At 62.9% G+C, this 11,704-nt stretch overlaps 2 protein-coding genes across 2 annotated transcripts in view; one reads left to right on the top strand and one right to left on the bottom strand.

Moving 5' to 3' along the window:
• The window catches only part of ARHGAP8 (Rho GTPase activating protein 8), a 41,701-nt gene extending 40,397 nt beyond the window's left edge, over window positions 1-1,304 (top strand). Inside the window, exon 13 of the mRNA XM_015570741.1 lies at window positions 1,248-1,304. Within this exon, the coding sequence (XP_015426227.1) occupies window positions 1,248-1,304 (57 nt within the window). The remainder of the gene's footprint in view (window positions 1-1,247) is intronic.
• Window positions 1,305-3,229: 1,925 nt separating this feature from the next.
• PHF21B (PHD finger protein 21B) overlaps window positions 3,230-11,704 on the bottom strand; it is a 79,890-nt gene continuing 71,415 nt past the window's right edge. Inside the window, exons 11-17 of the mRNA XM_015570740.1 lie at window positions 11,642-11,698; window positions 10,378-10,432; window positions 9,067-9,089; window positions 7,320-7,478; window positions 6,750-6,825; window positions 6,398-6,501; window positions 3,230-5,162 (exon numbers count right to left, since the gene is read on the bottom strand). Of these exons, the coding sequence (XP_015426226.1) occupies window positions 4,944-5,162; window positions 6,398-6,501; window positions 6,750-6,825; window positions 7,320-7,478; window positions 9,067-9,089; window positions 10,378-10,432; window positions 11,642-11,698 (693 nt within the window). The 3' untranslated portion in view covers window positions 3,230-4,943. The remainder of the gene's footprint in view (window positions 5,163-6,397; window positions 6,502-6,749; window positions 6,826-7,319; window positions 7,479-9,066; window positions 9,090-10,377; window positions 10,433-11,641; window positions 11,699-11,704) is intronic.

Here is an 11,704-nt window from a genome sequence, read left to right as displayed (position 1 = left end):
GGAGGCCTCGCCGCGCCCACCAGGCCTCCGGCCCCTGGCAGCCGCCCGGAGACGCCGCTGGTGCTGGAAGTGTCCCGCTGACGCCTGCATGTCTGTGCACGTGTGTGTTTTGTAAACTCGCCATTAAATGACCTCCTCGTGGCAAGGCCTGGTCCCGGTCCCTCAGCCCTGGCCCACCTCCCTGAGCCGTGGGCGGAGACGTGGTGACAGGTCTGTCAGAACCATAACTCCCGTGGCCTGACTGAAGATGGGCATTTGTTGGGTGAGGCCTTGTATCTGGCAGCTGCTGCTGCTGCAATGCCGCGTAACAAAGCGGCCACCCGAAACCAGCTGTGGGGCCTCTGTCGTTGGGTCAGCTGGGCGGTGCTGGTCTGGTGGGGGCTTTAGCGGCTGCACGGGGCACGTTCCACAGGAGGCAGACGGGCAAGCACCTCCTTGCTCTGGCTGCTGTGGCACGTGCTTTCATGCCATTGGCCCACGCCAGTCTCATGGCCAAGGCCAGGACCGCAGTGGGAGGGCTCTGCAGAGTTATTTGGCAAAGGCGGGGAGGCTGTGGAGAATTGGGGTGGTAAAGCGGGCGACGTGTTCTGGCCCCGTGGTCCTGGCCATCCTGTTACGAGGTCATGGATCCTGTTGAGCTGCTGGAGAAACATTTTTGTGAGAGAAGCACATCGACTGGTCGCCTCCTGCATGCGCCCTGACCAGGGCCCCGCTGTGGAGGAGCCTGCCACCGAGGTACGTGCCCTTGACCGGGAATCGAATCCAGGGCCCTTGGGTCTGCAGGCCAACACTCTATCCACTGATTCAGACCGGCCAGGGCTCTTTATTCTATTTGCAAACACACCCTTGCAGCTCTGACCCCCCGGCAAAGGGAGCCCGGACCAGGCCTGAGTGGGGTCCCCAAGAGGGCCGCAGTCTGAGCCGAGAAAAGCCCCCAGTCTCCACCTCGGCCCCTGGAGGAGCCGCTGGCCTCAGCGCCTGCCCCCAGAAGGGCGTCTTGTACTCACCCTGCTCAGCGCATCCCAGAAGCGGCCTCGGGGTCTTGTTGCAGGAAAAAATCTGAGATAAAAATGACGGCTCCCTCATGTGCTCACCACTGTGAGCCCCGGGATTAATGGCCTTACATCAGGCCTCATGAAGGTTCATGGTGCGGCGCGATTGTGAGGAACACACCTCACGTGCCCTGACGCCGGAGGGGGCCGCGACACTCCCCGGTGGCTGCTGTGACCATGGTCTCCCTCTGGCAGGATAAGTGGGCTCGTGGCTTCAGCGTGGCGAGGCCTCGTCAGCCTCCGCGGCGTTAAAGCACCATTTCCCCAGCATCTCAGCAAAAGAAGGTGGGCGCTGTGTTACTGCTGAAGCCCTAACCCTCTGGTTGTGTATGTGGCCTCACCTGGAAGTGGGATGACTACGTTTAAGTGAAGTCATTGGGTGGACCCTTATCCGTTACACCATGTCCTTATGAAAAGGGACGCACAGGCACCCAGGAAGCACGCTGTGTGCAGAGGGAGGCAGAGGCGGGTGATGCATCCAGGCCAGGGCACGTTGGAGATGGCAGGGACGCGGGAGATCGCAGGGCACGTGGGAGGTGGCAGGGACGCGGGAGATGGCAGGGTACACGGGGGATGGCAGGGCACGTGGGAGATGGCAGGGGACGCCGGAGATTACCAGCGAATGGCACGGAGGGCCGTGGGTGAGAACGCCAGGGAAGAATCGCTGTCTAAGCAAAGGACCACGGTCACCAGGGGCTGGTCGCCAACAGTGTCCCGGCCTCAGGAGGAGCAGCCCTGCGGGCACCTGGACCTCGGTCTCCGGCCTCCAGAATATATTTCTTTTGGGGTCTGTGGTGCCTGGTCACGCCACCCTCCCCGCCCCCACACACACACTACGACAGTGTCCCAGCCGCACAGCCCTCTGGGAAGTTGAGTCCCGTCACACGGTCCTGTGAGCAGAGGCCACAGAGAGGGTGATCGTCCGACAGCTTGCACCCTCCACCCTCGAGGGCTTCCATCCCCAAGGGCCAGGGAGCTAGGACGGCCCTGCTCTCTGGGGCCCGGGGCAGATGGGGCTGGGAAAGGTGCTGGAGGGCGGCCACCCCACCCCAGGGCTGTCCGCACACGGGCACAGGACCCCCGGTGCTGGCTGGGCGGGCGGAGCTGCAGGAGACATGTCTGCACACTCTGGGTCCCTTTCATGGCAGAGCTGTCCCAGGGAGGAGGAGGGGGCAGTGAGGGTGCGTCTTTGGAGGGGGTTCCCATCCTGGTCAGGAGCTGGGGCTGGCACCGGCGCCCAGACCCCTGCCCTCATGGTGGGAGTGAGTGGGCTGTGCTGGAACCCGGGGCTGGGGGATGAGGACGAGGCGCAGTCCAGGCTCACGCTCCACACTGCAGTCTTCGCTCTCCAACCTCAGCGCTGTCCCCTCACCCCGGCTTTGCCAGGCCAGGTGGGCTAGCAGGGGGCTCCCAGGGGACCCCTGAGCCAGGGCAGAGGCAGCCCCAAGGCCAGCAGCTCTGTCCCAAGACGAAAGCAGTGGAGTTCCCAGCGGAGGACCAGGCTGGAGGCAGGAGCTGGGAGCCAGCAGCTCAGGCAGAACGCCAGAGGCGGGGGGAGGCCAGCCAAGGCGTTCAGAGGGCAGGCCGAGGCGCGGACCTGGGGCCTGCACCGCCCAACGTTCAGGCAGAAGTCAGAGCCGTCACACTGTGTGACCCTGGGCCCACCAGAAACAGGATGGCTTGTAGCTAACCCCTGCTGGGTGGGCTGTGCAGCCCTGTGCCCCCCTCCTCCCCTGTGTATCCCTCAGACCCCCAGGCCTCCAGTGGGCAGTCAATTTACATCGGACCCCCTGCTCTGGCCACAGCTGGACGCACAGGGGTGGCAGGCCTGGCTGAGCAGGGAGCCCGGTGCAGGGTCTGGCTCCCGTTTGGCTGCTCTCGAGAGGCCATTGGTTAAGCCCCAGGTGGTTGTGGGGCCTTGTGTGCCCCGCTGCCCGGGAAGCAGCAAAGGCGGGTGATGACGATCGGTGTGGCCAGCACCTCCGCGTGGTGCCTGGCCTGCTGGTTGTTACTGGCAACCATCGATTGTGGCCCTAACAGGTGCACCTGCCACCTCCTGGGGAGGGGTCAGCCCGTAGAGGGCGCCCTGAGCTCCCCTCCCACCCTCCCCAGGGCCCACCTCCGGCCCTGTGCTCCCAGGGCCTGTCGGCTGAGGCTGCAAACACAAACCACAGGGCTCTGCGACCATCAATCGAGTTTAATGCGTCGTACAGACGAACTACACGGGCAAATTGACGACGAACACTTGTCTCTATCCTTACTACCCACTGGCCGGGCCTCCTGGGTCCAAAAAACTAAGTCTCAAGACACGTCAGCAGCTACCCCTCCCGGGTCCAACCTCTCACCACCTCCCGTTACACTTTTTAAAGTTCAGTTCAATCCACCAAGAAGGAAACGAACAGAGGAAGAACCTGAAGGCCTCGCATGGCGAGCCGCGCGGGAATGCATAATCGGCGTCGACAGTGACCAATATCGCAGACGTGTGCCTCCCAGTTCGCTTTGTTCATCGATAAAAGAATATAAAAATCTTGTTCAACCAGCGTTGAGTGTATTAAAATAGATCTGTATCGTACAACACAGTTTCTCCCAGAGTCGTGGCCAGGACGGCAGGGGCCGTGGCAGCCTGCAGCTCGGACCAGCCTCCCTGCTCCACGGGTCTGCACGCGTGTGCGTGCGGGCCTGGGGCTGTGTGCGCACGCACACACACGTGTTCAATGCAATTTGGCACCGTGTGATATGCTGGGGGGGGGGGGGCCTGCGGCTCCCGGAGCTTCTGTTTGCTGTGCTAGGTCCCTGGGGACTGGAGGCGCTGGTGGGGGTGACCACTGGGGACACAGGAGCCCTTTAAGAGGCCACTACACCCTCCAGGAGAGGGCGAGAGGGGCTCTGTCTCCAAAGGACGCACCCCAGGCCACGACCCTCCCTTCCCACCCTCGGGTGTCTGGGGCCAGGGGCAGCAGAGGCCACTGTGAGCAGAGGCCCTAAGAGCCCCCTTCACATTAAATATCGCACAATAAAAACGCCACTCAAAAACGTAGTCATTTTTGGCATCGTGGCCGCACTGGCAAGAAACCAGGAGTGGAATACTTCATCGGCGCTTCGGGAGGAGAGAAGGAAAGGCTTCCGCGGAAGCGGGATGACAGCCCCAAACTGAAAACGTGCGCCGTGCCTCCCACGCGGCTGCGGCACCGTCCGGCCCAGAAACTCCAGAAGGAAAAGGCTCCCACAGCAAAATGAGCCCAAAGCATCCGCGAGAGGGAGGCGCAGGCGAGGGCGCGGAGGGACTTGGGGGGCAGTGGCACTGGCGGGAACGCAGCAGCATCCCCTTGAACGTAGAGTTTCAAGTCAAATAGCTGCTAATACTGACAGGTGGGCCTGGGCACCTGGAAGGCACGGGCACCCAGCCCTGGGCATGGCCCCCATGAGGGAGGGCCCTGCGTCCTACCTAGATTCGCTACCCACTTCTGTCCAACTACCTGCACTACTCGGCTACGTCTGCGTTCCGGCTCCTTCCCACCGGACACGGGTCCTCGGGGGAGGGGGCACGCTGGCTCTCAGCGGGGGCGCCCTGGCCCCTCACACTTCTGCACGAGGGAGGTGTGGGGACAGCCGTGCTGCAAGCCGGAGGCCTGGGCAGTCCCACCACAGCAGGCCGATGGTGCGCCCCACCTGAACGTGGTGGGGTCCCGTCTGAACGTGTGGGGGGCTCCACCCCCACCCCGGGCTGGAGAACTAGGACTCTCGCTCGCTCCACTGCCCTTCCTCCTGCCTTGTTCTGTCTGGCTCTGTTCTTATCTGAAATTCACATTGTTCATGAGTTAAGGCTGACAGACCCCGGTCTGTGGGCCGGGTCCCAGTGACGCTCCGTGGGTGTGAGACCGGCCCCCGGAGTCAGTTGTGTCCCTGGGGGTGCTGGAGGGCCGCGTGCATGGCTGCTGCTGAGGGCTTGGTCCAGGGCCCGGCCAGCAGCGAGGCGGGGCTGGTGGTCGTCATGGTGACCTGGAGCATCTGCTCGCCCTGTATCAGTCTCAGGAGGGCCCGCAGGCGGTCCAAGGATGACTGGGTGCCCCTCTGCCGGGCCAGCAGGCTCATCTTCAGCTCCAGGCATTTCTGTTGGGGTGGGGGGCAGAGAGAAGGGTCTCAGAATTCAACTGTGCAGCCATCCTGGGCAGCACCCCTTCACACCCCCTCCCCAAAGCTCTCCCTCCCCCTGCAGAGGCCTGAAAGCAGCCAGGCAGGGAGCCTCACAAAAAGCAGGCAGCAGTGAAAAATGGAATTAAACAGCAGCAGACACAGTTTGTTTTAAACTTAGGGTTACAAATAGTGTGTGTGTGTGGGGGGGGGCGTGGGAACCTTCTGCTCACGCTGCAGCGCCACCCGCCCACCACGCCTGCTCGCCGCTCCTGGAAGAAGCTCAGAGCCAGCTCCGGCCCAGCTGCGCAGCCGCACAAACTTTCAGACGCCAGCCAGGTCCCTGCTCTGTCTCTCGCAGGCGGTACGCTTGCCTTTTCCTAGCTTGTGTATGTATCTGAGCAACACGGTGACAAGCGAAGGGCTGATCCTCCACTTGGAGCTATTTGCTGCTTAGGCCAATAGCTTAAAATCCCTGAGACTGTGTCCAAAACTCTAAGATAGGAATAACCAGAGTATCTTCATTCTACACTTAAAGAGTTTACCAGGACATGGCACTGCTTTTACCATCATCATCACCTCTAGCACCATCACCATCATCAACATCACCATCACCATCATAACCATCATCCACAACACCATCTCCCCCTCCCCCCCATCACCACCACCATCACTACCAGTCCCATGATCCTCTTTAAAACCACTATTCCAAAGACACTTCGCCTTCACTTCCTTTCCTGAACTCTCTGCAGCCAGCAGTTGGAAGTTCATTTTTAACATCCCCACCATCACTACTCTCACCACCATCACCTCCATCATCTCCAATACCTCCATTACCACCACCATCACAATTATTATCATCATCTCCATCACTACCATCACCATCATCATTACTATCTCCATCATCACCATCACCACCACCACCACCACCACCACCATCACACCTATCACCATTGTCCTATCACCACCCTGCAGCGGGGGATCATTATGTCCACTTTGCACAACAGGACACTGGCTGAGACGGCTCACAGAGCTGAGGAGGAGCAGATACTGATGCTCAGTTGCTTGATGACCGTCTGTCGAGTGAGTCACCTCTGACTCGCTGCGTGAAGTTGGCGAGTCTCCCTCCTCTGGGGCCTCAGTAACCAGACAGCGATGCTTTGGATCTACGTGGTTCTAGGGCAGCCCCGCCCCACACCCCGAGCCCCGCGCACCTTCACGGCCGAGGCCAGGCGCCGGTCCCGCTCCTCCAGCTGCCGGTGCTCGCTCTGCAGCTGACTGCCTCTCTGCAGCAGCTTTTGCTTCTCCTCTTCTTTGACTGGAGAGAGGACGGGCCGCGCCCAGGGGGCAGGTCAGCAGTGGGACTCCGAGGTCTACGCCTACAGGCCACACCCACCCACAGGAGCCCGCGGCCCTGGCTGGACGCCTGGGGACTGAAGGCCATCCTCCCAGCTACTGCCCTGCACGGCCCCATCCAGGGCCCTCTTTTCAGAGTTCCGGCCAGAACAGCCTCCGATGGGCCTGGAGGAGGAGAGAAGGGAGCAGGAGCCCTTGCCCGAGTCCTACCTGTCTTGTGAGTGACGTAGGAGCGCACGATGGCCAGCATCCCGGTCCAGGGCACAGCTTCGTCTTTCTTTAAGGCCTGCAGGGCAGAGGGGACCTGAGCAGGCAGCCAGGTGAGGGCCCGCCACACCCCGAGTATGGGGCCCTGGGGAGGCACGAGCACTCTGAGCTGCAGGTTCCTCAGCCGGGACCCGGGATGGGGCCGTCCCTGTGTGGGGTCTAGGTCCCAGGGGCTGCTGGGCGAGGGTAGGATCTGCTTGTCACCAGGGCCTCAAACAGGGCCTGGCAAAAGCAGGGCTGAACTCTTCTTCGGTGAAAGAATAAATAAATGAGCACTTGTCTTGTTCCCATGTCCTGGGACCCGAGAGCAGGGGGGACAAAGCCGGGACCCAGGGAGGCCCCACCATCACGCTGGAGTGGGAAACTGCCCCGCAGAGCACTGTGACCCTGGGCAGGCACAATGCAGGGGCCTGTTCGACAACCAGCGCCCCCCACGCCCCCTGCTTCCCCGTCGGCACCCTCTGCAGGGACCACCCGGAAACGCAGGTTTGCTCAGGTGAACCGACCCCATACCTTCTGCTGGCACTTGGGGCACACCCACACGCCCTTGGGCGCGGTCTTGAGGGGCGGGTCCAGGCAGCCGAGGTGGTAGGCCCCTGGGCAGGTGCCGCAGGGCTGCAGGTCGGCCCCTCTCTGGCAGGCCGCGCAGTGCTCATCGTGGGCAATCTCGCTCTGGAAGAGGAGGCCGGAGGTGAGCGCCGTCTCAGCAGCTGCCACCCTGCCTGCTTGCGACCCAGACACGTTCAGCTCAGCAGTTCCAGGAGGAGGGAGGGGCCGGATGGGACCGGGAGGGGCAGCAGGGTCACGGAGTACTTGCTGGGCATGGAGTGGCCCCAGGGTCCCGATCCTCCCACCCGAGACAGGACTCCAGGTGAGAGGGCGGGGCAGGGGGTCCTGCTGCGAGGCTGGGAAACAGCCCCCTCGGGTCTGCATTGTACCAGGGGCGCCTGTCGGGGGGCGGGGAGGGGACTGTGCGCATGTCACTCCTCGCAGTCCCCTTACAGCATCAGGTCTACCTGGTGGCTCCTCCATCTCCACTGCCGTCCTGTGGTTGGTGGGAGACTCAGCAGGGAAGGCACACACAGCACCACCGGGTAGGAACCCAGGGGAGGTTAGCTACCCCTTCCTCAGAAAGGTCATCTGCAGTCACCTTCAATCTCTACTTACACACCTCCAGGCCCGGGAGCTCACTACGTTTCAAGCCTAGGCTCACTCTGAGAGTGGAGTGTTCGTAACCAAACCCCATAATCTGCACAATCTGCGTGGTCCCCCCCGCCCAAGAGAACCCCCCCGCCCCGCACCTTTTGTCTGTTCTCTACCTACATTAGCATCTCCCACCCTCAGACTCGGAAGGGACCAGGAAGGGACAGAGCGCTCTCCCCAGGGAGAAGCCGTGCCACCAGGACACCGGCTCCCACGGCTGACTCTGAAGGAGGCCTCAGACCCTGCCCTCACCTCTACTTTCAGTTCAAGGACCCAGAGAGGGTGCGCTGCTTGCCCGAGGTCACACAGCGAGCTGGGGGTGGAACCAGGGCGAGCATCTGGGTCTCCGACCTCGAAACCAAGGCCCCTCCTGCACTGGGGGCTCTGCGTGCCTGCAGGGCTGGGCACGGGCAGCTGCGGACAAACGCGCCAGGCCCACCGGCCCGATCACGCCAGTGCAGGCTCATTGGGCCAACGGCACAGCGTGAGCGGAGTTCACACCGTCACCTATTGCTTCTCGGCGGCTTGATTGTTACAGGCACGTGGGGACTGGAGGCCTCTTAGAATTAGATCGGAAGCATACAGAGAAACACCGAATAAATTCTGAGCCAGGCCTTGGGAGGAGGTCACAGCCAGCCAGTGCTCTGGGAGGCAGGGACGTGCGTAAGCACGGGGGACTGGGGACGCACAGGATCACAGAAAGGTGGGTGTCTGGGCAAGGCTCTGCCGGTGTAACCCCTCAGGGGTGGGCAGTGAGCACAGGTGAGGCCAGGCAGAGACAGGAAGAGCCCAATGGCACCCAGGCCTTCACGGCTCCCGGGTCCTCCCATCCTCAGCACCGGGCAGAGAGGACTCCAGCCTGAACCGGCGGGCTGCCCCCTGCCGGGCAGGCTGGGAAGTGGACAGGGGCAAAGCTCTGGGCACCAAGGGCAGCGCCCAAAGGCCCTCTGCTCCGCCCCAGGGCAGCAGGACACTGGCCTCACCTTTGCCAGGAGTGATGCTACCTGGACGGGAAAGCATGCCCCACCCCCTGGGTATGAAGAAAGGGGACACATACCTTCCAGCAGGGGTCCTCATTGGCTGGCACAGGGAGGAAGGGCGAGAACATGTTACATGTTAGTGGGCATCTGGGGAGCACCAATCAGGACTGGAGTCCATGAGGCCCGGTGTGGCCAGGTTCTCACCCAGGGCATGATGGGAGCATTACAGGCCCCAGTGACAGCTGGTTCTCACCCAGGGCATGATGGGAGCATTACAGGCCCCAGTGACAGCTGGTTCTCACCCAGGGCATGATGGGAGCATTACAGGCCCCAGTGACAGCTGGTTCTCACCCAGGGCATGATGGGAGAATCACAGAATCATAGGCCCCAGTGTGGCCAGGTTCTCACCCAGGGCATGATGGGAGTAAGGGTTTCTACCCTGGTCACGGCACGGACCAGGCTCGTCGTGGCCCAAGTTCTCGAGGAGCAGGGCAGCTGGGAGCGTAGGGGGAGGGAAGCATCGCTCCAGTGGGAATACGGGACAAACTCTGAACTCCTCTGTTGCCCGTACCCCACTCATTCTAGTGAGTGATGCCCAGCACACATCTTAATGACCAAGCCGGGCTGCAGACGCCACCAGCAGTGGGAGGCCCTGCTTCGTGTGCACACTCCACAGCGTACAAAGCGCTGTCATGCTCACCCCTGTGCCACTGTCCTCACGGCCCATTTTACACACCAGGAAACCAGGGCCCGGGAGGTGGCGACGTGTCAAAGGTCAGAGTCCCAAGAGGAGGCAGGCCGTTTCCTGCCCGAGGACCATTTGTTCTCTAACTGGGAATGAAGGGTGCCTCCTGGTGGGTGCTGTGACTGTGGATGTGTTCTTTGAGGCTGGTTTCTTGGCCCCGAGGTCCTGCAATGGGCAGGGCTGGCAGAGGGGGGCGGGGCCCATGCATCCTGGGGTGAAGGCCCTGGCCAGGTCCCAGCCTGCCAGTGCCCTGAGGTGCGGAAGGATCCGAGGCCCAGGGGGCGGTCTGGTCCTGGCCACACAGCTCTGACCATACAGCGAGTCATGAGGCAGGGCCAGGCCAAGGACTCCAGGTTCCCACGTGCTGCCCAGGGCAGCTCATGAGGGTGTGTGAGGCACCCGGCCAGCTGCCTGGTGGGGAGGAGAGGCGCTCTCCAGGGCTGTGTGGTGGCAGGTGGCACCTGGGCAGGGCCACAGGGCAGAGGCCAGGAAGCACTGGCTGCAGATACAGGTGGTAGGGGGGTTGGGGAGGGGAGTGAGGGCCCCTCCTGGATCTGGGTCCACACCCCGACCCAGGTCAACTCTGTGGTAGGCAGGTCCTGCCGCAGTGGCCGTGGGCACCACGGGCCCTGGCCCTGCTCACCTCGTGCCGTGAGGAACAGGGGGCTGTTCAGGTAGCTGGACGCCAGCCGCTTCCTCTGCAGGGACAGAAAACAAGAAAAAACCACCGTCGGGGGGCCCTCCTCAGGCTGCAATCCCTGCCCAGGCTCACCAACAGCCGCACCCAGGCTCTGAGCCCCGCTGGACACCCGGGGAGGCAGACACGGGGACAGGCCCGGGCACGCAGGGCCGGGCAGAGGGGGTGGGTGGGGACCTGTCCCTCACCAGGGCGGAGTGGTCCCCGCTGCCTGTGGGGACATCTGTCCCACTAGGAAGGACGTGAGGACGCACATGAGGCAAATCAGTAACAGAGCGGATTGTGGTGCCCTATCTGCCCGTCTTCCCTCTTGGCTGCTCTGGGGTCCGGGGGGAAACAAGGGGTGCTACAGGCTAGCTCCCAACCCCCACTTCCGCCTGTGGCCCGGGAGCCCTGGCGCCAGACAAGGGCCTCTGCACCCTGGCGGCCTTGGACGCCGCCGCCTCAGACGGAAGCTCCCAGAGGGGGCTCTCCCACCCCAGGCCACGCAGTCTCGGCCTTGGTGGTTGGAGGGGGCTCTGGCTGTGATCGCACAGAAGGATTGTTCTAGAGTCTTGTTTGGCTTAAACCCGTCTCTCAGGCTGAGGTCCGGCCTTGGGAGGAGCCCATGGAGGGGCTGCCCTTGACCCTACGTATGTGTCCAGGGCTCAAGGGCACCCGCTTCGCATTGGTCCCTGACGTGCTCACAGGTCGCCTCTGGCCCCAGCCACAGGCTTTGGAGACCAGGGTCTGGCTTTGCAGGTCAGAGAGAGAGGGTTTCGTCCACGAACAGCAAGGGACGGGCCTCATCAAACAGAGAGCCTGCCGCTCCGGTGACATGCCTACAAACGGGGACCTGCCTCAGGGACAGGGCTGCCTCCCTCCCGCCGAGCTCCATGCACGGGATGTGCACCTGGGACAACTGGCCCGGCTGGCCCCCAGGGAGGCACAGGGCACTTTCCCGACCCCTCCAGGCCCCCGGAGCCCTGCCGGCCTCGGGACACGCCTCTGCCTCAGCTCTGGACTCTGGGGCCTTAGAGACACTGCTTCCAGTGAGGGGGTCACTCCCAGGTGCCCCACTGCCTGTGCCCTGCGACCCGCACCCAGGGAGTGCGTGTGGCAGCTCAGCCGACACGTCCATCTCCTGCCTCCTCTCTCAATGGACCCTGGGCTCCGGGGGGCGGGTGAGGGGGGCCAGCGGAGCCTCCCTCCCTGCGGAAGGCGGCCTCACCTCGGTCTCCAGGAGGCCGCTGTAGGCGGGGTTGGCGGTGCTTCTCCGCTTCCGCTCCTGGCG

The sequence above is a fragment of the Myotis davidii genome, unplaced genomic scaffold (genome assembly GCF_000327345.1).
Source record: "Myotis davidii unplaced genomic scaffold, ASM32734v1 scaffold67, whole genome shotgun sequence".
NCBI lineage: Eukaryota > Metazoa > Chordata > Mammalia > Chiroptera > Vespertilionidae > Myotis > Myotis davidii.
Note: the sequence above shows the minus strand (reverse complement) of the source record. Positions and strands in the feature narration are given on the sequence as shown.